Source organism: Rhododendron vialii, chromosome 8a (assembly GCF_030253575.1).
Source record: "Rhododendron vialii isolate Sample 1 chromosome 8a, ASM3025357v1".
In the NCBI taxonomy this organism is placed as follows: Eukaryota; Viridiplantae; Streptophyta; class Magnoliopsida; order Ericales; family Ericaceae; genus Rhododendron; species Rhododendron vialii.
The window spans coordinates 7,975,667-7,999,587 of record NC_080564.1 but is presented as its reverse complement, the minus strand read 5'-3'; the positions used below and the strand labels follow the sequence as shown (position 1 = coordinate 7,999,587).

At 38.2% G+C, this 23,921-nt stretch overlaps 4 protein-coding genes across 8 annotated transcripts in view; 1 reads left to right on the top strand and 3 right to left on the bottom strand.

Annotated features, from left to right (window-relative positions):
• LOC131298983 (stress-induced protein KIN2-like) overlaps positions 1–23,921 on the bottom strand; it is a 39,257-nt gene that overhangs the window by 14,644 nt on the left and 692 nt on the right. The gene's annotated exons all lie outside the window — the stretch shown is intronic.
• Positions 756–8,519, top strand: LOC131298980 (uncharacterized). Its single transcript, XM_058324503.1, has 7 exons — positions 756–973; positions 4,476–4,604; positions 4,702–4,989; positions 5,632–5,775; positions 6,296–6,393; positions 7,075–7,291; positions 7,969–8,519. The coding sequence occupies exons 1-7, from the start codon at positions 907–909 to the stop codon at positions 8,052–8,054; spliced, it is 1,029 nt and encodes a 342-aa protein (XP_058180486.1). The 5' UTR covers positions 756–906; the 3' UTR covers positions 8,055–8,519.
• On the bottom strand, positions 9,969–13,931 carry LOC131298978 (S-adenosylmethionine decarboxylase proenzyme-like). 2 transcript variants are annotated; one of them, XM_058324498.1, is made up of 4 exons: positions 13,773–13,931; positions 13,158–13,237; positions 11,583–11,739; positions 9,969–11,473 (listed from the first exon to the last, which is right to left on the bottom strand). In XM_058324498.1, the coding sequence occupies exon 4, from the start codon at positions 11,302–11,304 to the stop codon at positions 10,213–10,215; it is 1,092 nt and encodes a 363-aa protein (XP_058180481.1). In that variant the 5' UTR covers positions 11,305–11,473; positions 11,583–11,739; positions 13,158–13,237; positions 13,773–13,931; the 3' UTR covers positions 9,969–10,212. The 2 variants fall into 2 exon arrangements, with proteins under 2 accessions (XP_058180481.1, XP_058180482.1); XM_058324499.1 differs by lacking the exon at positions 13,158–13,237.
• Positions 16,346–23,597, bottom strand: LOC131298979 (uncharacterized). Of its 4 annotated transcripts, XR_009190581.1 has the most exons (10): positions 23,357–23,597; positions 22,235–22,481; positions 20,816–21,011; positions 19,997–20,167; positions 19,791–19,907; positions 18,530–18,727; positions 18,389–18,448; positions 17,940–18,038; positions 16,873–17,243; positions 16,346–16,783 (listed from the first exon to the last, which is right to left on the bottom strand). XR_009190581.1 is itself a non-coding variant. In XM_058324500.1 (9 exons), the coding sequence occupies exons 2-9, from the start codon at positions 22,372–22,374 to the stop codon at positions 17,139–17,141; spliced, it is 1,086 nt and encodes a 361-aa protein (XP_058180483.1). In that variant the 5' UTR covers positions 22,375–22,481; positions 23,357–23,597; the 3' UTR covers positions 16,346–17,138. The 4 variants fall into 4 exon arrangements, 3 of the variants coding, with proteins under 3 accessions (XP_058180483.1, XP_058180485.1, XP_058180484.1); XM_058324500.1 differs by having other exon boundaries at positions 16,346–17,243; XM_058324502.1 differs by lacking the exon at positions 23,357–23,597 and adding an exon at positions 23,220–23,237 and having other exon boundaries at positions 16,346–17,243.

The following is a 23,921-nucleotide window of genomic DNA, read 5'->3' as shown; positions in this document are numbered from 1 at the left end:
ACCGCTCGGCACTGAAAATCTTCTTCAATTCTAAGGTGTTGTTCTCCTTAGTTTTTCTTTTTTAGCTTTTTTGGCATTTTAGCTGTCTTTATTTAAATTTTTTTGCATTTGTTAGTTGTATCAAACTTTTGTGGATTGTTGGTCCCAAAATAAAAAAATCTAGATAAAAGTAAAAAAAAATATTTTTTTAATTCCTCTCGTTGAAATGAATCAATAATTCATAAAAATTTGACCTAAAATAAAAAAATAAAAATGAATGAAATTTGAATAAGGACAAAATAAGAAGGAAAAAAAATGCCTTAAATGCCTAAGAGCATCTCCAATCCATACAAAATAGAGGATGGATGTAACACATTGAGGGGAGATTTTGTAATTTATTCCACTTTTTCTTCACTTTTTCTACTTTTTGGGAGAATCTTTGAGGGACCCACCGTCCTTTTTAGAGTTTGGTCCTCCAAAAGTAAATTTGGTCCTCTAAAAATGGAGGACCAAAAGTAAATTTGGAGTACAAATTTCCTCCAAACTCTAAAAAGGACGGTGGGTCCCTTAAAAATTCTCCCAAAAAAGTACAAAAAGTAAAGAAAAAGTGGAATAAATTACAAAATCTTCCCTCAATGTGTTACATCCATCCTCTATTTTGTATGAATTGGAGATGCTCTAAGAAGAACGGGAGTTTAGTGTTAAAAAAAAAAAAAAAAAGAGCTAAGAATATGTGCATTTTCTTTTGGGTCGGGTAGTACCCACTATTCTCATTCCTAATTTGTTTGGGCGTCTAAAAACATGGCCCGAATAATCCATCCAAAACCCCGAAGAAATGGGCTTAGGGCTCCCTTACCTTCAACGGTATAGAGAGAGAGCCTCGGTGGGAGAGAAAGAGAGAGAGACTGGGGAGTGAAGGAGAGAGATATGCTAACAGAAGCGAAACCAACTGGATTGAAGAAATTCAAGAAGGAAGACAAGCCTACTGAAACTGGTATGTGGCTTTGTTCTGTGCTTTCACCCCCTACGGTTTTCTTTTTCGAATTTGGTTCGCTTTACTGTTCATGGTATGTATAGGGTTTTGAAAAATTGAGGTCTGGGGTTCGAACTGATATAGTTGAAGTCGAAAATTGCAAGGTTTTATTTGTGACACGGATCAGATGCTTGGGTATTTTATGTGGTTTGTTCCTAGAATATAATACATACTACTACATTTTTGCATAAATTGGCTTCAGCCCTAAATGATTAGACGATTAGAATCTCTAGAACCACCCGAAAAAATTAATCTTGAATCGAACGAAGATCCTGCGACGATGAGGACAGGTACTTCTTTTCCATCTCTTCTTCTGTTATTTTTTTAATCTTGATTTCGATGGTTAGAGAGTTAAAATAATTTTGGGTCTAGTGAGCAAATCTCCTTAGGGAGTAAGGGGGTGTCCAATCCGCACAGCAATACTGAAGCCATCGAACGTTGATGTTGGATTTTTAAACATTTAGGGCACGTTTCGAATCAAATCTTAGTTCCTGAAATATGAGTACTGATTCCTAAGAAGCACATGTATGGGTTATGAATAAGGGTACTGGTGCGATACAAGTACGTCGATGCAGCAAAACCTGAAAATTGTAGGGGACGGGTACGGCTATTGGGCTATATATTACACGTAATAATTACACCTACAAGTAAAGGAAATAGCTAAATAACATTGGCGTTAAGAATCCAACCTCAACTAATAGTTAAACGTCGCAGTTACAAAAAAAAAAAAAAAAAGGAGCTACGCCTTCTAAGCAAGATGCATTGCGATTTTCTCTTATGTGGAAGCACCGGAGTATGACCCGGGACGGGAAGAGAAAGGCTTTTTTTCTCCTGCGGGCTCTCTCTCGTGAAGCCAAAGACGCCCCAAGACAAGGTATAATTGTTGGGAAGGAAACATGATCAATAGAACCTGGCTGGATCCGGGCTTGGATAGTGGCGCCCTAAGTAGCACAAACACGGACACGACACCGACACCCCGACACGCAAATTTTCAAAAAATGGGGGACACGACACATTGGGGGACACGTTATATAATTAAAAAAATATTCAAATAAGATAAAAGTTTAATAATATTATGACGAGATAGCCCTAAATCTTATCATAGAGAGAGAAAGAAAGAGAGAATACATTCAAACAAAGAGAGTGTCCCTTAAGTGTACACTTTGATCCATTTTTAAAGTCCTTATAATTGCATTTTTACCCCCAAAGTCTCTAAAGTGTCTTGAAAGTGTCCGAAGAGTGTCAGACCCCAAATATTAGGAAAAAAAAAACAGGACACTCCGGGAGAAGTGTCGGACGCGTGTCCGGAGAGTGTCCTGGAGTGTCGGTGTCCGAGAGTGTACGTGAGCTCCGACGAAGTGTCCGTGCTACATAGGTGGCGCCCATTCCTAACCCGTTCCGAAAAGGTTTGCTCATGTTGGAGAAAACTAAGGGCTTGTTCATTTTGGTATTTGGATTTTGGATTTTGAGTGGGATCAAGAGAGAAATGAGAGTAATGATTGCGAGAAAATTTATTGGAGATCTTGCGTTGAGAGAAAAGTCAAAGTCCCAAAACTCAAAACGAACAAGTTCTAATAGTTTGACGTCATTTAAGGTACAAATAAGAGTTTTTAAAGAATTTGTGGACCAACATGTTTATACTACAATAATGCTAAGCATAGAAAACTGTGTTGGTACGGCTTGATATATATATATATATATATATATATATATATAACGAGGTACTTCTAGGGTATGGCAGAATTCATAGAAAAAAAAATCGGTAATACCATGCAAAGTACCAATATCCGGTATGATTACAGGTAGTCAGGTACGAGTACGATAATGCCGTTTTAGGAAGTACCTATGCTTCATAAATTGATTCGCTATCTTTAATTTTGATGGCTCCCTTCAGTTCTAAGCAGTGGAAATGCACTATTGTAAAGAAAAATTATCAAGTGCATTAGAATTAAAAGGGGGATTTTTGGGGAAATGATATGCAGTTGGTGATACTGCAATATATATGTGGAAATGATAGAATGATAACCAATAATTAAAGTAATTCCATAAGTTTGTTTTATAAATGGACATAAGTCGGAAACAACCAATTCAAGACGAAATTGTGCAACATATAACCCAATGATTTTGAAAGGCTTGCTCTTAAGCGCTGAGGCACGGCGCGGCACATGAGTTGCACGTCGTATAGTTGAGCTTAAGCGCAGAACACAAAGGCACAGATTAGGCGCTGTGGCGCGGGCTTATTGTATTTTACCAAAAAATGCATCCTAACCCTTCATCTGAGGGTTATAACATGTTCCAACCACACCCGATAAAAACCTTCTATTGATTTTTTATTATTTTTTTGGGTAAAGAAAAACCTTATATTGATTGTTCGCCCTAAATACGTGAAATGAACGTAGCAGCAGCTCAATCGACTGCTCTGTCTCCTTCTTCATCTCTGCCAGGTAATTACGTCTCTCTCTCTCTCTCTCTCTCTCTCTCTCTCTCTCTCTCTCTTCTTCGTCGAAGCCCTTCTTCTTGTCTCTGGATTACGCCTCTCTCTCTATTTTCTTCTTCTTCACCTCCAGCCTTCTAAACATTATTATTAGCTTTTCATGGATAATATGTTTTGTTTAGTGTTTGTTTGTGTTGAAAGTTTTGCCTACATAAGAATACTCGTTCTAATAAATTGCGCCTCACTGCCGAGTGAAAAAAACAAAATTTTGTCTCGCTTTAATGAGGTGCTTGCCTCGCCTTGCGCTTAAGCTCCGGGGACCTTGGCGCCTCGGTGCACCTATTGCCATTTAAAACACTATTGCCATTTAAAATACTGATATAACCTAGTTAGTAATTCCCTAAGAAATTTCTCTTCTAAGTGAGCATTCCTCACCTTGAGAAGAGGAATGAGGCTACCTCATTTTTTGTGGAGTGGCAAATTCTGCTGAATCACAAATTATTGCAACTTAGAGCAGGAGAATAGGATTTGGAAGTTGGAAGGGCCATTCCATTCCAGCCCAACCCCACACATTGAACTTACCCCTTGACAGTCAAGCTCCTAAAAGTTGACCTCGAGCACTGAAGCTGTATTCATACAAAGGGGATGATTTGGTGCATTTTACATCTCAATATGTGTGGCTCAGTTTAGAAATAGTTTACCTCGGAAGTCAAGAAAATTTTATAGTTTTGGTGAACAGAGTGGTGCATTTGGGACTTGGGAGAATTGTTGTTCACCGGAGAAAACAAAGTCAGTCAGTCCAAAATCATGACTGCATATAGAGCATCCCTGTAGATCATGAGTCATTGCTAAAATCTCCTGTCTTTGGGTCCTTGTTCTGTCCTTCCATGGCACATTCAAAGATAACCCGAATTTGAAATGCACTAGTCTGTCCTTTTCCCTCTTTATTCCTTCTTTTTTATTGTTGGTTTGGCTCTCCAGGGGTATAAGAGTATTTTAGTGAGGAATGACTAACAATGCTTTTTGTAGTTCCGGAGACAAACACGAATGAAGTAAAGGAAGAAAAGAAAAGGAACAAATCTCTGGGGCAGAAGAGAGGAGTTACGGTAATGGGAAGCAGAAGTAAAGCCACTGTAGTTGGCCAACATGACATTGAAGGTGAAGCATCTTTGATGTGTTATTTTTGTGTCTCATAGGTTTTGAACCATTATCATCTTCTTTTGTTGATTTTTTTCCAACTGGTGTGTTGGTTTAGCATTCAAGTCAGATGGGGCACTCAGCGAAAAGAACAAAATAAAATTGTTGAGGAAGAAGAAAAGAAAGAGAGACAGAATGAATGTATCTGAAATTGGAAAAGTTGATGTGCTACATGATTATGTGGAATATGCATTGGACGAACAGAATGGCGAACATACACATGGAAAAAAGGAAGATGGAAAATTGAGGAAAAAGGGGAAAAGAACTGAGAAGACAAAGAAAGCTGGAATTGACAAAGTCAATGTGCTCCGTAACGAAGTTGAAGATGACTCTAAAGAAGAGAATGGTATGTTAAAGTTCTCGGAAGAAGAAACTATATATGATGGTTGAAAAGTTGAAATCTTGACAAGGAAGCCTCAAGCTCCTCGTTACAGAGTTATGCTCTTTCCACGAGCTTTGCTTCCCTTTTTGAATTTGTAGTACATTGCTTCCTTTTTTGTAATAAGGTGTTTATGAATTACGCGTGTTGTACATGATACATCTATTAGACCACGTAATAGGAATGCTTGGGTAAGAACTTAACAAGGCACTTTGGTTTATGACTCGGATCGCTGTATGGAATGTGGAATTCATTAATATCTGTAGAATTAATAATCACTCTTGCTTTTCTTGATGTTCTTTTGTTTTTCTTGAATTTAGTTATGTGAAATATTCAATTTACCAAACTGTCATATTAAGTGTTTAATTAGTCATACTCAACTATGTGCCGAAATATTGTTTTCTTTTAATGAATCTCTCATATACCCAAAAAGAACGTAGGCTTCTTTCATGATTACGTGATATTAGGTTCCAAGATACTTACATATTTTTCTTATTACTATTATGGAGCTTACCCCCCACCTGCTTGAGAACTTGGGTTTTAAAATTCGTAGTTTGCAGAGTTTTTCAATATTTCTGGTATTATACATTGGAACTTTCTATGCTGTAGGCAAGTCTAGAAAAGCTCGCAGGAGTAAAAAGGGCCACCTATCATCAAAGAAAGAAAAGAAAGCACTGGAAAAGAGCGAACCTGCACAGGATGAGGTTTATGAGATATCTTCAGGCGACGAGGACTGCTCTAGAGGGATGAGAAGTATGATTTCTAGCAATATAAATGCTCTCATTTTACCTGCGGGACTAATACTTAGTAAACTCTTGATTTATGGACATTACACATATTCAATAGCCCTATTAGCTACAAAAGTATGATGAGTTTAAAGTTTAAAAATTTGTTGGATTTTCACTCTTCTTTGGATTAACTTATTTCGGAATAAGTAGGTTCAAATCATACTCAAATCCCCTTTCTTCGTTCCTCTCCATCTAGAGTACGTATGTTACATTGTTTTGATACTTTTCAAGTTCTACCTTTTTCCGCATATGCAAAATGAATTTACTCTCTAACACTAGAGGCCTCTTGAGACTTGAGAATGTCTTCAATAGTTCAGTCTCCTCATTACTTGATGCTGTTGAAACTATTCCATTCTTCAGAAATTTAAGATGAAATATTGCTGTTATGTCTTAACTTAACAAAAGAAAAAATATATATATTGCTCTCTTAACTTGGTTAGATTTTTATTCCTGCAAGAGCTCAATCATAGTTTATCTGATTGCAGAGTGGATGACAGAATACCAACAAAGTAGACCAGGGTTGGAGATATTACAACATAGGATTGATGATTTTATGACTGCTTATGAGGAGCAAGAGGAGCAGGTATTTTTCCTCTCCAGGGCTTTTTTGGCAATGCTGCGTTTGATGTTCTTGTTAATGTCCGTGCAGTTGTGGAATCAATACAAGCACACAGTTGACTTTCCATTATGTCTCCACCTATTGTTTTGGTGGTAGCCTATGATCTTGTCAATCTTTATTTACATGCTGCTTATTATTTGTACTTCCATCAACTTGACAAATTTAAGCAAACAACGTAGATATTGAACCATTTACCTATTTCTGTTGAGTTTGGACCATCTGGTATTTTAATATGTTGGTTATGTCGGCATGAGTAATTATCTGAAGTACATTCTTGCATGTTACTAAAAATTGAACAGTGATACATCAATCCACTTATGCCAGCATATAGACACCGACACCAATTTGCTTGGGGTCATGTATGTCTTATTGTGATAGTGAAGGGAAGTACAATTTCATAGGACAAGTAATCCCATACAATTGATAGTAATTAGTAAGTGGATTAATAGTACCACATTCCTGTGGTATTGGGAACCCATGTTTTGTATCCGATGGATATTTACCTGGATTGCAGAAGTCAAACCTAATGTGGTCTCCTTGGATGTATAGTCTAGATTCATACTGTAATGCAACAAATAAATGGGGTCTTAATGATTTGCAGTTTTCTCAACCGTTTGTTACTAAAAGCTTGCATGGCACTTTCAGGCAAGAAAAGAACAAGAAGCTCTTGCCGCCGAAGGGGGATGGACGGTTGTTGTACATCATAAGGGTAGGAAAAAGACAACAGATACAGAGAGTGGAATTGCTGTGGGTTCAGTTGCTCAGGCTGCTGTTCTGGAAAGAGAGGCCAAAAAGAAGAGTAAAACTAAAGATGTTGGGGTAGATTTCTACCGGTTTCAGAAGCGGGAGGCCCAGAGGAATGGTATGCTGAATTTCGCGAACATAATTGTTATCATTAGTGCATATTTCGTTCTTCTTTTGATTCATTATGGCTCAAAATATAATATTTAGTTTGCTTTTTCATTGGTTTCCCATCCTGTCCCTTTACTGTTTCTCAATTCACTTGTATGTGGTAGTCGTAGTATATCAAGCAATATACAATGCAATAGAAATAGCTAGGCTGAAGGTTTACGGAACAACTCTGAAATACCTGTTAATACTTGCAAATCTTCGTATGCTATATTCAATTTTCATTCTTCTTATTCCTATTGGAATCCACTATCCTCCGAAAACAGTTGAAAGCTGTAAAGGTACATTTTGGCATCCCTAGCTATACTTGCTTTGAGTATTAGTAACATCTGCAATTAGAACTTCGGAGTAATATACCCTTCTTAAGCAAATTAGCAATTGATGAAAGACATGAGACATCTCAAGGGTGGTAATTTGGACTTTACTCGGGGTGCAACGGTTTGTTCTAGGTACTGGGGGTACATTCCTCATTAATAATACTCATTTTTTTCATAAGATTCTTGTGGGACGTTGGATGTGGCCTGGTTTATTTGGGTACTCTTTTTATGTATTTTATTCTTTTTGTCAATGTATTTAGACCAAGATTCTTCTCTTGTTTACTATACCATCTCGGCATTTAATTCCTTGCAGAGATTATGGCGCTCCAAAGTAAATTCGAGCAGGATAAAAAGAGGATACAGCAGTTAAGAGCTGCAAGAAAGTTTCGGCCCTACTGATTGCCATGAAGTTGTAAACGTAGATTTATTTGCTGGAGTTTTCCCCTCCGTAATAGAGGGTAAGTGCTTCAATTCAAGATCGCTGGACGATGAAATTCGTTATGCGTTAGGTCACAAAAGCAACAAGGGGTGGTTCGACATTAGGATGATAGTCTAAACGAGCCACAGATGGTGATCCTTTTGTACCAAATTGAAAGCTTCTCAAGAAGTGACCTCTGTTTCTGGGCAGGGCTAACCCATTGCTTTTGTCGATAGAGCTTAAGAATGATGTCAGGCAAATGATTATTGAACTGGTTTGTATACTACTTAAAGTGTGTTTGGGAGCCTCATTTTTTTTACCTCTTGCATTTTCCTTTTTGACGTTTAGGAGTATGGCCAGAATGTATTAGGAATCCATAGAGTATTCGGAATTGGGATATATCTGCGGTCTTTTTGTTATCAAGGGATTCACAAGACATTTCTCTCTTCTGGCCTGGACCCAAGAGTTTACCAAGTTTCGATGTCTGAGTTTATAGCTCATCCATGTTATCACTTGAACTACCCCTCCGGCTTTCTTGTGGATGAGTACTATACTAGGGTTTGCCGTCGTGCATACAGTCACGACGGCTGTAGATTTCACATTTGGCATTGACTTTTTACTTCGCATTTTTCCACGAAAGTGAGAATCTCACAGAAGCTGCTGTCATAGCTGTTGTACCTAATCAGTTCGGTCAATTTTGATCAACTTTCCATTCACACTTTAGAATTTCTACATACAGTGTTGTGGTGCTTGGTTGGGAAAGTGGTCTTTTTTTTCTCTTCTGCGTTGTCGACATCGATGCTTATAATGCAATCAATTGATTCAGGATGGAGATTTTCCAAATGGTCCAATTCCATTAGTCAAGTTTGGCAGCTTGATGAGGCATTTCTTCGCTTTACATTTGGAATCTGGCAATTCTTTCCCAGACAAGGCCAAAAAGGCCCAATAGAGACTTTTAGAATTTCAAAAAAATTCTAAACATGTCCTGAAAGCCGTCAGTTTTCCTTTACTTTTAGAATTTCTTTCGGTTGGAGGTGGAATTATAGTATACTTTTTGAAAAGAAATGGCCCAACTTACTTTCATTCAAAAAGGAAAGGCTATGTCATGTTTGTGTTCCTAAAAAAGAAAGAAAAAGGAAAGGCTTTATGAACAAAACGAATAGGAGAAAAGGTTTATGACCCTTCAAGATCGTTGGTTCATTCTACTGTTTTGAATCTGGCTTTCCTGCAGTCCGGCAAAGAGCAGTTTGTGTGATTTCAGCCATGTAAAAGTGTTTCTTCTCATTTATATATATGTTCTTTGATGCCAAAAAAAAAAGTGTTTCTAATGGTTAAATTTTGTTAGAAAACTCTTTCCGAAAAGAGTCTTCTTAAAATCCAGGCCATCGATTGCTGAGATGAACGGTCGAGTTGGGACTACAAAGGCTTCCAATTGCAGAGAAGCTGGTCCTATTCTTTTCTACTTTCTCTCTCAAAAAGATTACAGAAGCGAAAGATGTCAAGCAAGAGGACCCAAGTCTACACGGAGCAAGTTGGGCTTAATGTTAGGTAAAGAGTTGTTCTCCACTACTGCACCCAGTGGAGCAAAACAGCAGAAGAGCTCACATGCTCTCTTATAATTCGACCAAGAGGGAGTTGAAAGGACAGTCAAATTATCATGCCCTCGTGGTTGGACTAGTCCGCACGGTACTTTGCCATGATTGCGCCACTGCTGGTTGACCGTGGAATTAGTTCAGTCAAAACATGGCAACTTGCAGTGGCTGTGCTATTTCCCTGGCCAGGAATTCTCGGACGGTGGAATTAGCTCAGTCAAAACATGGCAAGTAGCAGTGGCTGTGCTATTTCCCTGGCCAGGAATTCTCTCAATACCATGCATATCAACTAAAAGAAACAAAGATTCGAAATTATCATATTTCATGCACCGTAGCAATAATTTGTTTTCAACACTTCAAACAGCCGAAATTATCAATCACGACACTGAAAAACAATCCAACAGATGAATTTTAAAACTACCACGCGCGGCAATACCATAACATAGATACCAAAAGCTAGTAACTATTGACTCACTACATGGGAGCTTATTAGCATAGTTGTGCTCCGACTCTTAAAACACGAAGACAGACCAGAATATCTGGTCATTTATTGTTTCTTCTCCACCTTCTCGTCTTCATCACTCTCGCTCCAACCGCAATTCAGAATTGACTTAGGAGACCCACAGCCACTGGCCCTCATGAAGCTGTGGTAAAGAACAGATCCTCCCTTTCCCAGCACCTCATAGCTCCTCTCTCCGCAGCAATACCCCATCACATCCAGATTGATATCAGGACCCAGTCCGTCACCAACATCATCGGAATGCAAAGCAATAGAGAACTCCCTTGGGTGGAAACAACCCAACACTCTCTCAACCAGTTGGGTTAAACTCAAGTATCGGAAATCGTACCCCACTGCTTCAAAACTCGCATAACTGAAACCATCTTCCGGCGTGACATGAATGGTTGAAATCGCGCCACCTTCGATAGCATTCATGGAGTAACCACATGGATCAAATTCAAAGTCGCAGATCTCAGAATCTGGAAGAATCATCCTTATACCAGAGACATCCGTCATCGCAGCAGCAGAGCTTGCATCAGCCTTGTAAAACACAGACGCCTTCTTTCTGTCTAAACCAGTCATGCACATTTCCAGGGTGTAAATTGGGTCCAAATGATTCGTCGATTCAGCAGAAGAAGAGTACACGTGCCATTTCTGTTCTTTATTATCATCACTGCCCATCACATAAGCCTTGCTTCCTGAACCAAGCTTGCCAAAGTAACTATCGAGGACAGCTACTTCTTCAGAGAAGTTGCGATGAGGAAATGGTTGGGCCCCAGCAAAAATAAAGCTTCCACGAGTGTACTTCACAGATCTCACAGAGAGGGAGAGCATATCAGCCAAATCAAGGATCGGTGGGATCGAAAGAAGCAATTTTGTAGTCCCACAAGTTTTGATGATGATTTTGTAAGGGTACACAAAGAGGCTAGATTCAGAAAGGACATAAGAGTCAACTTCGTCATTTGACAAAGAACTGACAATGGTGCATTCAGCTGGTTTCAGAATTTCATCCAACTGGGATTTGGATAAAGCGCGCAGGCCCTTGCCTTCAGGGTCCGAAAAGAGCCCAGGCTCAAAGAAAGTTATCTCAAGCCTCTTTTCATATCCTTCAAAACCAATTGCTGAAACTGGAAAGGCCATCTTGGCTTAATGGGATGAATTACTTTGTAAAATAAGAGGAAAGAAATGCTGTCGGAGAAAGATTAGAAGACGAGTGTTGAAGAAAAGACGAGAAAAAAAATATTAAGGTATTGGCCGCTTTTGGAACTGATGTCAGGAATTGGAAATCTCAGGATGGCTTCCGAGCGCACTGCAAAATATAACTCGTTGCATTAGAGTGGCATTCAGAAAAGAAATCATTAACTTTTCGTTTCAAGTTTCATCAAGATGTTAAAGAAACAAATTATAGTCAAACTCACGTTGGAGTAAGCAGCTGATCTGAACTTCTTGATTCCACCGGCAGGTCGAATGTCTTCAATGCTATAACCTAGGGGAGCTTCATAAAACAAGGATTTACTACTGCTAGACTTCTTCTTCCCACCTTTAGACTCCATTAGATTAGATCATTCAGTCCTCCTGCACAGGACATCAATCAACATAAAACTCAGAACGAACTCCTAAAGTCAATGCATATACATACAAAAGAGTAGGGAAAACATGGATACTACCAAACGAGTAGAGAAAACATGAAATAGCTACACTGAAAAAAAAAAAAAAAGTTCCAGACAAGCCGAACGAGTGCAACAAAGTAAAATCTAAGTAACCGGGTGATGCTTGACGAGAAAGGTGCAAGACTGAAGGATTGAAAAGACCAAATAGAGAGAGATTAGTTCAAAGGATCACGTATCACAATGACTTTGAATGACCTGACCAAGAAAACAAAAGCAAAAATGCAACACTAGTAAAATCTTCCTCTGCAAAACAATCCAATCACCAATTAACGAACGCCATTTCATTTGTTCCATTCCGTTTCATGGCACAGGAAACGAATCACAGAAAGGAATATTAGACAACTATGTTTCTCAAAACATCAATCAACCAAATTCATAACGACTAAAGGAAAGCCTATTAATTTTTACAAGGTTACAGGCGAAAGGATCACCCAAAAAACCCCATCTAGAAACTGATTTCGTTTTTTAGCTTTTTATTGGAAAATCATCCAATCAAAAATGTCCAGAAGGTCCACAGTCCAGACCCCTATGAGTGAGCAGAAAAAGCCAAACAGAGCATATTGCAAGATGATGACAGAAGGCCTTTCTCGCCCACCCTTCAAATAGTCATCTTTATTTCAAACAAAAAAAACTGATTTTGTTCAATCGGCTCAACATAAATAATATCCCATACAAATTAGAATATAGGCTACACGAACTAATTAAAAATTAGTCTTGCAATCAATGGCAATTGCACGTATACAAAACAAATACCGCAAGCTTTCATGAAGTAGTGAACGCAAAGAGAAAACAGAGCTCTATAGTTATGAACACCATCTACAACAACAGGATCCAACGACTCAAAATACATACACCAAAAACTAGAATCCTAAAATATGTTATTCAGCAAATACAGCCTAAATAACCTAGGGATATTTAAATTGAAAAAAACCCATGTGCGACACATTTATATATGTGTGTGCAAATCTTTGTAAACTTTTTTGGGGGATCAATTTAACTTGTCTAATTCAACATCTGGAGATATAAAGATCATGGAAGCGGTTAACCGACTGTTCGCAGTTACTTATTTGGAACGTGGCCGGGTTTTAATGAACTACATGTAATATTACATGGTTGCCCCTCTCTAAATGGTTAATGAGTTGGAATTCTCTTAACTTATGAGGTCAAAGTGAAAATGCGAGCAAGCCTCAACTTAAGCGTCCAAACAAATTGATGTTCTCCCTTCATAGATAGATAGAATCGATAGACAGATAGATAGATAGATGGATGGAACAAAAACAACATAAAGAATTCGAACGCAAACGCTAATAACACCATACTCACAGTTATAGGTTGAAAACACACAGATCAATTCTAAACTGATGCAAAAACACGAGTGTCTTTCACGCTTCGATGAATCAACCCTAGATATCAAAACAAAGCCCAAACGGTTCAGAATATGCCAACAAACATACACTCCTCTCGCCAAAAAGATTATCCGGCCTGCAAAACTTAGACTTAAAGATGCATGTTTTTTCGAGAAAAATTCTCACGCTTTTCTGATAAATTAAAAGGAAAAATAACGGCTAAGAACGTGTTTTGATCATTAATATTGGCTAGGAATATTTTCACTATTAACAAATATTCTTAGCTTGTTCAATGACGTGTTTTGATAATTAATACCCGTCAAGAACATTTTCAATATTAAAAAATGTTTTTAGCCTGTCCTTGGCGGATATTAATTAACACGTCCTGAGGGCCGTCATTTTTTCAAATTAAAAAAACTCATTGATATGCAGTACCCAAAGAGTTTAGATAATTTTTCTTTAACAAAAATGAGATTAGTCTAAGTTCTCGTTTTACGGACCGTCAATCTTTTCAAAACGAGATAGTATGCAAAATCAAACGACATATCCGCTAACAAATGAGCCGCAAAGGATTGCATGAGCATAAACATACCGGTTTTCGATCTGTGATGTCGAGATTGATGGCGACGGCTGCACAAACAAACCCTAGAAAGCAGAAGAAAGGAAGGAGATTCGCAAGAATAGTAATATTCTCTGAGCGGGAATGGGGTGTAGATTTCACGAGAACGCGTTACGTGTGCAGGGGAATGAATGGTGGGGGGTTGGGCTTTATAGGCGGTGGGAAAGGGATTTGTCCTGTATTCTGAAGTTATTTACGGTCCTCCCATCACAGCTGCCTCTGGAATCTGACCCCACTACGTGGGTCCAGCTTTCCTAATTTTCCTCTCGGTGGTGTTTTTTTTTTGGAAATTTCGTGGTCGTGGGCAAAAAGTTTGGGATGGGTGCAAATTGGGTATCACGGGTCTATTCGAACTGTCCAAATATATTTTGGATGATCGAGATTTAAGCGCTCTGCAAAAAGTTTAGGATGGGTGCAAATTGGATATCACGCGTCTATTCAAACTGTCCAAATATATTTTGGATGATCGAGATTTAAGCGCTCTCTCTTCTATTTAACTGATCACTCTCTTTCCTTTTTTCCTCTACTTAGATCTAGACCGTTCAAAACACATTTGATTTTGTTTTAAACAGCTCGAATGCACCGCAGGATACCATATGTACAATACTCTATTTGCATCCAAAAATTTCTCAAAGTATATAGAATAATTTTGTTCACCCTCTTTCAAATAACATTATCCTCCCTTTGATTGGAGGAAATTTTGTGGGCCCCACTATAAACTAACTCATTATTATAAAAAATGTATTGATTCTATGAACTCTACACAATTTTCACCAATCACAGGAAGATAATGTTCATTCTTCTTTAAAAGAGGAACAAAATTAATTATTCTCTAAACTGTAGGAGAACAAATTGTATAATATAGATGTTGCACAAATTTATATACACACATATTTCACTCGGTATTTTCTTTTTCTCTTCTTCGCCAACTCTATATTTTCTCCACTTTACCCACAAGCTATTTCTCTTTCTTTCCCTCTAAAAGTGAAGTTCATAGTTCTCAATCATCTACTACCATTCAACCTATTGTCGCCGGATTAAGGTATTTCACTCTTTTTTTCTGTTTCTATTTCCCCCCCCAAAAAAATTCATAATAGGAATGAAGGAAGTCACCGATTTTCCCCCAAAATTAAGAAAGGGAATCGATATATTTTTGCCCAAAAAAACGTAAATGAAGATAAGTGAATGACAGAAAACAGAGGGCGAGAGAGAGTGTGAAATTATTGTGGACCCCTTATTTTGATTATGGACTAGAAGCGATCATTATGAACCTCAACATTGGTAAGCTTAGCAACCTCTTAAATAAATAATCAAAGCTGATGTGTCAATTTTTGGTTATCTATTTTTTATTATACATAATAATTGTGCCTCGTGCTGCCGTGTAGAACGGATTCCCATTCTAGAAAACCTTTTTAATTTTGTGTGTGGTAGGAACTACTAGGAAGGCAACGTAGGCCTTGCGCTCAAGTTGTTTACCATTTTAGTACTGCTTAGCCTAAGTGGAAACGAATTTACAGAATTTCATGGAAACCCATGTGAGTTTGGTACTTTAGCTTCCACTCCCAAAAAGAAGCTAGTATAATTTTAAACTCCATCAGCATCCAAGAAAGTTGCAAGGCATTTGACTATGCTAAAGTCGGCATCAAACCATGAATTTCTGACACCTCCCGATGATATGGACGATAAGAATGCCATATCAACATGATATCATCACGAAATGCTCATAACCAATTAAAGACACTTTCCTTAGCGAGAAAACTAAAGAAACCGATGGGGGAGACCGACCGGTGTAGCGACAGCACGCGGGACCCATTCAGGATCTCGTACGGATAATCCGAGTCGTTTAATAATTTTAAAATAAAAAACCAAGTGGGACTCTCGAAAAATTAGCTCAATCTGATATGTATGGTACTCGAGCCAATCTTCCCATTTTTGAACAATCGCAAAAAATGGAGAGATTGAATGAAAAATAGAAAGATTGGGTTGAACATCTAAATATATTGGATTAGATGGAGCTAATTTTTCACAAGCCCACTCGATTTTTTATTTTAAAATTATTGAACGACTCGAATCATCCATGCAAACTCCCATATCATCAGTACAAACGATCGGTGCATACTGTTGGTTTCCGTAGCAGCTTCCCTTCTTTAGTCTTACTTTTTTGTAACTGTGAAAATATTTTTCAATTTTATTCATATTTTTATACTGTAATTTTCTAATTCCCTTTGTTGGTGTAAAAAATGCTTAATTCCACATATTTTGATCAAAAGCAATAGAAAAACTCATTAACCGTGAGAACATGAAGCTATCTTAAAAAATAGGAAATGATTTTAGCACTCCATATTTTGATGACCACACTCCAATACTTGTCCTGTAGTGATCATGCTATATGTGTATTTTGAACACTAGAAGACAAATAATGAAGTGTCAAAATACTTGACCAAAAAAAAAACATGAAGTGTCAAAATCAATAACCTAGAAAATACTTCCAATTTAGTCCAAACACCCCTCTAACTCCTCTAGACAGATGATGAATGAGGAAGACGTGTCCAGAATAATTCAATAGATTATGGATGTTATGAAACTGCTTTTACAATCTAGTGGAGTATTATATAAGACCATAACAAACGACTAACAAGTCTGGATCAAAAAAAAAAAAAAGACGACTTACAAGTCACCTCTGACGAATAATTCAAAGTGTTCAAGTCAGCATCCCCGTATGAATTGGTCTCGAAAGTGTCTATAGCATCCAACATATTTCAAACTTGAAACTTAAAAAAGAGCAAACTCATAAGCCCAGAGCCTTACCACTAAGCCAAGGGATAGCGGTTAACCTGGTGTACAACCCAACCTTAAGTTGAGGTTGTTATTGTGATTTGTTAAGTTTTATGGACAACAAACACCTCTGCTCAATTCCTTTCTTCAGTGGTCCAACTTCTTATCAGAACTGAGCAGATGCCACTTTGCCACAAGGCCACCTTATCCTGCACAAGATTTCACATGTAAATCTTACCAACACTCCCGTCTGCTTAGCCAGAAAACGTTTCTCAGAAAAGATTTGTTTTGTTTTCACCTTGTGATGTTATGGAAAATGAAAAACTTAACTCCTGGGAAGCGGGATAGGTGAAACCACTATAAACCATCAGTTTCAAGGTCGTAGCCAAAGACAACAAACTGTTTTCCACAGAAGAGGCAATGAAATGCATCACAAGGAACGAAACTGTTGACGAATCCAGTCTCACAAATAATATTGTTTGTACGATCAAAAGGATAGAAAAATCAGCGTACAAGTATCGAATAGTTGGCTTAGCTCTTCTCAACTGTGAAGGGTACCTTGCTTTAATGTGTTTCAGGCGACTGCTGTTTCGCCCTCCCACCGGGTTCTGCTTGTTTCCCGTTTTTCTTTTCGTATTCGAGCCTCAATTCCTCCAAACGCTTTGATACCTGTTCATTAACCATACTTAACCAACTAAATTAATACTCCACCTTATCAACGAACACATATAACACGGTTTTACAAATTTGGCCAAAAAAAATCGATGGTGACTCAACTTGAAATAACAACGTAGATCAATCAAGCAATCCAACAAAGTGAATATTCCTCAAAATAGGTATACGGTAAAACTTCAAAAAGATCTTCTCGAATATTGAGTGAATAACATTCTGGAAATATGACCAAAAGACATCAACTACTTTGACTCCATTTGCCATGTAGTAGGATATGTTGAGACTAATAGAAGTGCAATTCAATACAGTCCCAAGTCCCAACCTTGAAAGGGAAGTTCAAAGAGGAACAATGAACAAACCGTTGCAGCAAGATTCCATGAGAAGAAAGATGCAAGAAATAAGATGATTTGCGCGAATGAAGATGGTATGTGGCATACCACCAAAAGAGAATACGAGATCTTTAAAACAAATTCATTGAACTGGCATTCTAGCAACAGAAGAGATGGGGATATATAAAACAAAATTCAACTATCATTTTACGTTTGAAGACACTTAGAAAGAAGTCCAATTTAAGAAGCAAGCTTGTCATCAGCAGAATCTTTCACTGCAACAACATATATTATAAAACGAGGAGAAAAGTCCCACACACACACACACACACACACACACACACAGAGGGAGAGAGAGGAGAACCTTGATTGAGTAGGCCATGGGTAAGAGGGTATCCGGGTTCATCGCATCTTCAGGGAAATTACGCAGAGCATGTATGAGTTTCTCAAAGGGTAATTTTACCTGAAAAACAAACTCAATCCATTATAAGATCAGTTTACAAGTAGTTATTACTCCCTCCGTCCCGATTTGTTTGTCCTTTTTCACTATTTGGGACGACCTACAAAATTGTCTATATGTTTCAATTTCTAATGTTTTTTGTATGCAATATGGATCTTGTTTGTATGCAATATGGATCTTGTTTGATAGATCACCATTAGATCTTATGATGGTCTCGAAATTCTGTAAAACACTATACATTGTGAGATATAGACAATTTTTTAAAAGGCACGTATGTTGAAATTGGACAAACAAACTGGGACGGATGGAGTAGTATCTAATGGAGGCATGTCGTTAAAAAAAAAAAAACTTACTAATTCGTCATGGCAATATTTCAATAGGGCCAAACCAACTTTAAACACGATTTTAACACCCTGGGCCAAAAGGAAAAATGTCATTCAACACGAAATGAAAGTACATCAGAGGCAAAGACATCAACAATTAAGATCACTAACCTCATGAAGAAAGACATCCCAAATTCTGAGAGCCAAATGGAACGGGAAAGAGTATGAGAAAACAGTTATGAACCACTGGCTTGCATACATGCTAGGATTTATCATTTCTTGGGTAAAATGCTCTCCGACCTTAGGCAAGTGCTCTCTTACTAAACTTTCAAACTGAAAAAGATACTGCTGTACTAGTGGCAGCCCCACCTACTCCAGAATCACAAGGATACAATTTTCAGAGTTATGGGATGCATTCAGGAACACTTAAAAAATAGTACATAAGAGCACAACAGTGCATGAGAGCTTTTGATGTGACCATGAGCTAAATCCAGTCTGACAGCCAGTGGCAGTATCAGAAAATAATATAACCTGGGCAATTATGAAACGGGGAATCTTTTCAGTTTCCACATAAGAACAAGGGGAACCAATTTCACCTTTGTCCTTGCAAACTACTCTCTGTGGTTGCATCACAATCCTATTTCCTCTTTGTACTTTACCAACTAGATTAGAAAGGGAAGCTAGGATATTTCAACAACTGCCATATTTAGGATGGCAAAGTGCAGCAACTCTAGAGAGAGAGAGAGAGAGAGAGAGAGAGAGAGAGAGAGAGAGAGAGAGAGAGAAGCAAATGGTACAAGTTAGCCCCTTTCATCCCCTTCAAAAACTCACTTCATAAGATACTGTTACATAAAAAATGCTTATGTCAGAAGCCGTTATGCGAAGGTTGTGCTTTGCAATATGATTGAACAAAAGCTTCACCGAATTTCCTAGTGACCCCTACCTCAAGATAGCATCTTCTCTATTTTTATTAGCCCAATTCTTCTTTTTTCCTTCCTCGTATCTTCTTTACTTTTTCACATAAGCTATTAACTCCATTCCCCAGCACTTTATATTCTCCGCTATTAAAATCATTTGCATGTAAAGGGTAAAATGGCACATAGTTACATGCATCAGAATCATAATCAACTATAAGCTCAGCTTTACAATTTGTTTCAGGAAGTTACAGACAGAGGTGAATCTTCCCAATACTTGATTAAGAGTGTGATGCCTACAGGGTAAAGACCAGCTTTACCAAGCATTGTTTTCTGTTCTGCTCTTTTAGAGCCCTATATTTTCCTTCACAAAGACTTATTTGAACTGCAATGCTTTCTGGCAGGGCAATGTAAACAAGGCCTTTGTCACTCCATTGGCCAAATAACATGTAGGCGGTTAGCAGGCTCAAAAATGAGTACTAAATACTAAAATTGTCTCATCGAAGAGAAGAAATTACCAAATATAAACCTTCCATGGGGGCATGGACAGCTCCTTTCAGTAATGCAACTAACAACCAAAATGCATCTTCTTCACTCATATAGAGAAGCAAAAGGCCAGCTACAAATCCCATCCCCTGCAGTAAAAAAAACTCAGTATAATTTAGGATTCTATTTACAGTTTATATAGCACAGTGATGGAAAATACCACATATGAGATACAAACCTGAACATAGCCAACATCCCGATCATACACAGAATATGCCTTCAGAACGTTGTAGAGAGACCTTTGACCAGGTCCATGTCTCTGCTGGAAGAAAACATGTGAAGGGAAGGTACGGGATATATCTCGAATTATATCCAATTCTGAAGCGGATGTCTCGTATATTACTAGTTGCTGCAACAAAGGAACAGTTCGGTCAACATAATGACAAAGATTATGGTAAAAGATAGATAAGATTATTAAAGGGGTGGATCATGTAAGAATGAGAAACCAAGGTAAAAAGAAAATCTCATGAAACTTCATGATGCCAGGGAAGACTAGCAGGGTCATGCAATTGGGCCTGCATTCCAGTCTGCCTAAGTAATAGCTACTAACTCAGACCACATCACAAGTGACTTCAATAGATCTACAATCTAAGGAAATTACCGCATGTCTATGTTGGGATCAATCTAAGAGTTGACTCTGACTGGCTAAAAGTTGTAGCAGCCTCTAAATGCAACCCACCCATTACTAGGTTTTAGACCCAGGACATCCCTGGAAGAAGGTAATCGATGAAATACACCCAAATCTGCTGTCAAGGTGAAACCGGTTATTAGCAGGAAATAGACTTCAATCTGAAAATAGAATCATATCCTTGGAAAATGCAGCAAATATGCCAAACCAGCCAACTAGAAAATGAGCTACAATAATACTTCCACCTTATTGATAAAAGGGCTAAAATGTTTCCATCTTCTTAACGGCTAGAGTGGAGGAATTTGTGATAATAAAGCGATACTATGGCACAAGTGGAGAGCAAAATTTTAGATGAGCAATAAAATATACCTCATAAACCCCGGGGTTCATCAGCAAGAGATCACGACTTCCAGAGATTAACTGCCAAACAAGACCCCTCAGACAATCAGGAATTCCTTTTCTTATGCGCCGTTTGACAACATGAGGTTTCCTTCTTACGTAGTGCTTCCAATCACTCCCTCCAACCCCAATCATTTTTCTCCATTTTCTATTTCTTCTTTCCTCCCTGAAAAGTGTCTCGTTCACATGATTTGCAAAACAAATATCAAGAATAATCAGTCCATCCAAATAAAGCCTAAAAGTTAAAACAATCAATTCATGTAAAGTAGGACATCCAGAAGTTAAGGTAATTAATTTTACACGCAAAAGACATAGAATCAAACTCAGGTAACAAGGATATTTACCCCCACACTTTTAAAGTTTAAAACAATCTACAGGTTACGTAGTTACTTACTAAGAGGTAAAAAAAATTCCAGCCCACAGAAACAAGAAGCCAATAGGGCAAGGAACATAAAGTTTAGCTCTTGAAGCAATAACGGTTTCCTATTCGAATTACAAGGTAAAGACATCATCAATAGAAACATTGTAACACTACAGCTAACCGAATAAAAAGAAGATACAAGAAGAAAAGTTTTTTTTCGAATTCAGTAAACAGAAGAGTTCTTATACTACAAATCATAAGAGCGAGGAGAATTGAATTTCATATTGATTAGTCCAAAACAGTAGGTAATGGAAATTTTGAATTTTCTATTCAAAATAAAATTTGAAAAGTTGAAACTTTTTGAGCCAAGTTGATTCAGATTATTACAACTTTTGATTACTTAGTTCTTTGTCGCACACCAAAACCTTTTGCATTTTCGGTCGAATTTTTGTCAAATGTATATAAATTCAAAACAAAAAAATGTAAATACAAGACTACTAGAGTCGTAATACAAAAAGGGTAATAAAGTAAAGGAGCAATGCGCTCTTCTAAGTTCTATAGAACAAGAGGTATTGCTCCCTTACTTCATCACTTTCTCTTTCATTTTCAATATTATTTGCATCATCCAACATATATCATATTAGTGATTTTATTTTAAAAATAACACGAAGACTAGGAGTTCTCAAGTGCATGACCCTAGTTTTTCGATTGCTCCCGATCTAGGGAACAGAGTATGGAATAGAGTACCATATATTTCCAGGAGCACATACACAAATGGAATTCATCCAAAATGGATTTAATCAAAAACCCCCCCACCCCACCCCCCCCCCCCCCCCCCCCCCCCCCCCCCCCCCCTTCCCGCGGACTACTTTTCTTTTCTAGATTCAACTATCTTCTTTTCTGGCTCTGATTTTGTTTCCATGCAAATACTTAGTTAATTTGCAGTTTCACCACCCATTTAAATGAGAAAGTGCCGATGATTCTCTTTATACATTTGTATGAATTATTCAACAAGGAGAATCACATACCTCTCGTACTCAAAAGCTGATCTAGTCCTGGATAAACCTTCCGGAGAATTACTATGGTCTTGCTTTACAAATCCAAATCTGTCCACTCTCACTGCCGGAACTGGCACTGGCTCATTCTCATCTACTTTTTGCTTTTCCATTTCACTACCTCAGACTAGATACCACACCCCAAAAGGGCACACACACAACACTGATCTCCATTTATCTTCACTAGTTGGCTAAATACTAACTTGAAAAGCACATAAACCTGCAAGGGGAGAATATAATCATTAATACATTAGTGTATATTGTTCAAGACAAACAGCTGAACATAAAATGGCACAACTTCAGTAGACAACCTAAGCCTAGCACAACTGTGCCAAACACAGACAACAGATGCAGTGCAGTTGCCATTACGCGATTTAATGATTAACCCCATGAACCTTAAGAACAACAATGTAAATGAAACCCAGTTGACAGAACAAAATAGGGAGATAACTACAATAAATCAATAATACTTAAAGCAAGATAATCAGCACAAACCCCAAGGGGTTGGCCTATTGGTCAAGGCTTGAAACTTGGAGGTTTGCTCATTCCTAAAGTCTTTGGTTCGAAACCTCTTTTAGGCACTATCAATTTCTTTGGGACCAATCCAAACAGTCTTTAATTGGGACCCCTGCAGGTGGGCGGTGGGATTGGTCCTGCAGGATTACTCGAGGTGCACATAAGTAGGGCCGGACACCTGAGTTAAATAAAGATAGTGGGTGCATTATGCAACAAACAACACAACAAAAGGAACCTATTTCACCAAGTATTACGTAATTAGTAGTTTCAGCGCCCAACAAGGAGATTACAATGATGAGGCCTGACAAATCGCTAAGATTCAAATACCCACCAAAATTGAACTTCTGCAATCAGAAAAACAAAATGACCTTATAGTCAACTTTACGACATCAAGAAAATATGACACGGGGAGAAGGCGGTGAAACAACTTCATCGTTCATACCCTTCTGACAAGGATCAAAACCCATGAGGAATTTCCCGTAAAATGGGATTGTCTTATAATCGTGAATTATCCCGCTAATCAAACGGACCCCTAGAGAGAGAGAGAGAGAGAGAGTGAGTGAGTGCACAAGAAACGACCTGGGAGTATGGTCCGGGGGTGACGAAGGGTTTCTTTCACGATCTTCCAATCGAGGTTGAGAAAACAGATGATTTTCCGAGAAACAAAACAGTTTGCAGAGATGAAAATTTCTTTTGTTTTCGTCAAGTACCAGGTGGTGGTAGTTGATGGCGGGATGGTGGAAGAGAGGGAATACGATGGTGGTGGTGGTGGTGGGGAAGGAAGGAGGAGATGGGTACTGACTAACGAAATGGGACAAAAAAAAACAAGGAAAATTGTGATACTGACAAAAGAAGGGATTAAATTCCACAAACACCCCCTCATCTATTAAATTTTTCCAAACGCACCTCTCAACTTGAAAAGTGGCCAAACAGACCCCTTTCATTTTTTCGAAATGAAAATCTGTCAAAACTTTGTTAACGGAATGAACAGATTGCATCGATTATGTCCTTCTTGTGTTACCCTTCTCTGTCCTCTTCCCTTTCCCTCTCTCTTTCACTCTCAGCCTCTTCCCACCACCTTTGTCAAATTGAAACCCCACCGAATAGGATTCCCTCAACCCCCAAGTATAGCTATCTATTTTGC

Excerpts from the sequence above, each read along its gene's own strand:
- LOC131298978 (XM_058324498.1), bottom strand. The coding sequence starts at position 11,304 with ATGGCCTTTCCAGTTTCAGCAATTGGTTTTGAAGGATATGAAAAGAGG.
- LOC131298979 (XM_058324500.1), bottom strand. The coding sequence starts at position 22,374 with ATGGAAAAGCAAAAAGTAGATGAGAATGAGCCAGTGCCAGTTCCGGCA. Across the intron at positions 18,449-18,529 it reads GGGATGTCTTTCTTCATGAG|GGTGTTAAAATCGTGTTTAA; the intron begins GTTAGTGATCTT and ends CTTTTGGCCCAG. Across the intron at positions 18,039-18,388 it reads AATATTGCCATGACGAATTA|GTAAAATTACCCTTTGAGAA; the intron begins GTAAGTTTTTTT and ends TTTGTTTTTCAG.
- LOC131298980 (XM_058324503.1), top strand. The coding sequence starts at position 907 with ATGCTAACAGAAGCGAAACCAACTGGATTGAAGAAATTCAAGAAGGAA. Across the intron at positions 974-4,475 it reads AGACAAGCCTACTGAAACTG|TTCCGGAGACAAACACGAAT; the intron begins GTATGTGGCTTT and ends TGCTTTTTGTAG. Across the intron at positions 6,394-7,074 it reads ATGAGGAGCAAGAGGAGCAG|GCAAGAAAAGAACAAGAAGC; the intron begins GTATTTTTCCTC and ends TGGCACTTTCAG.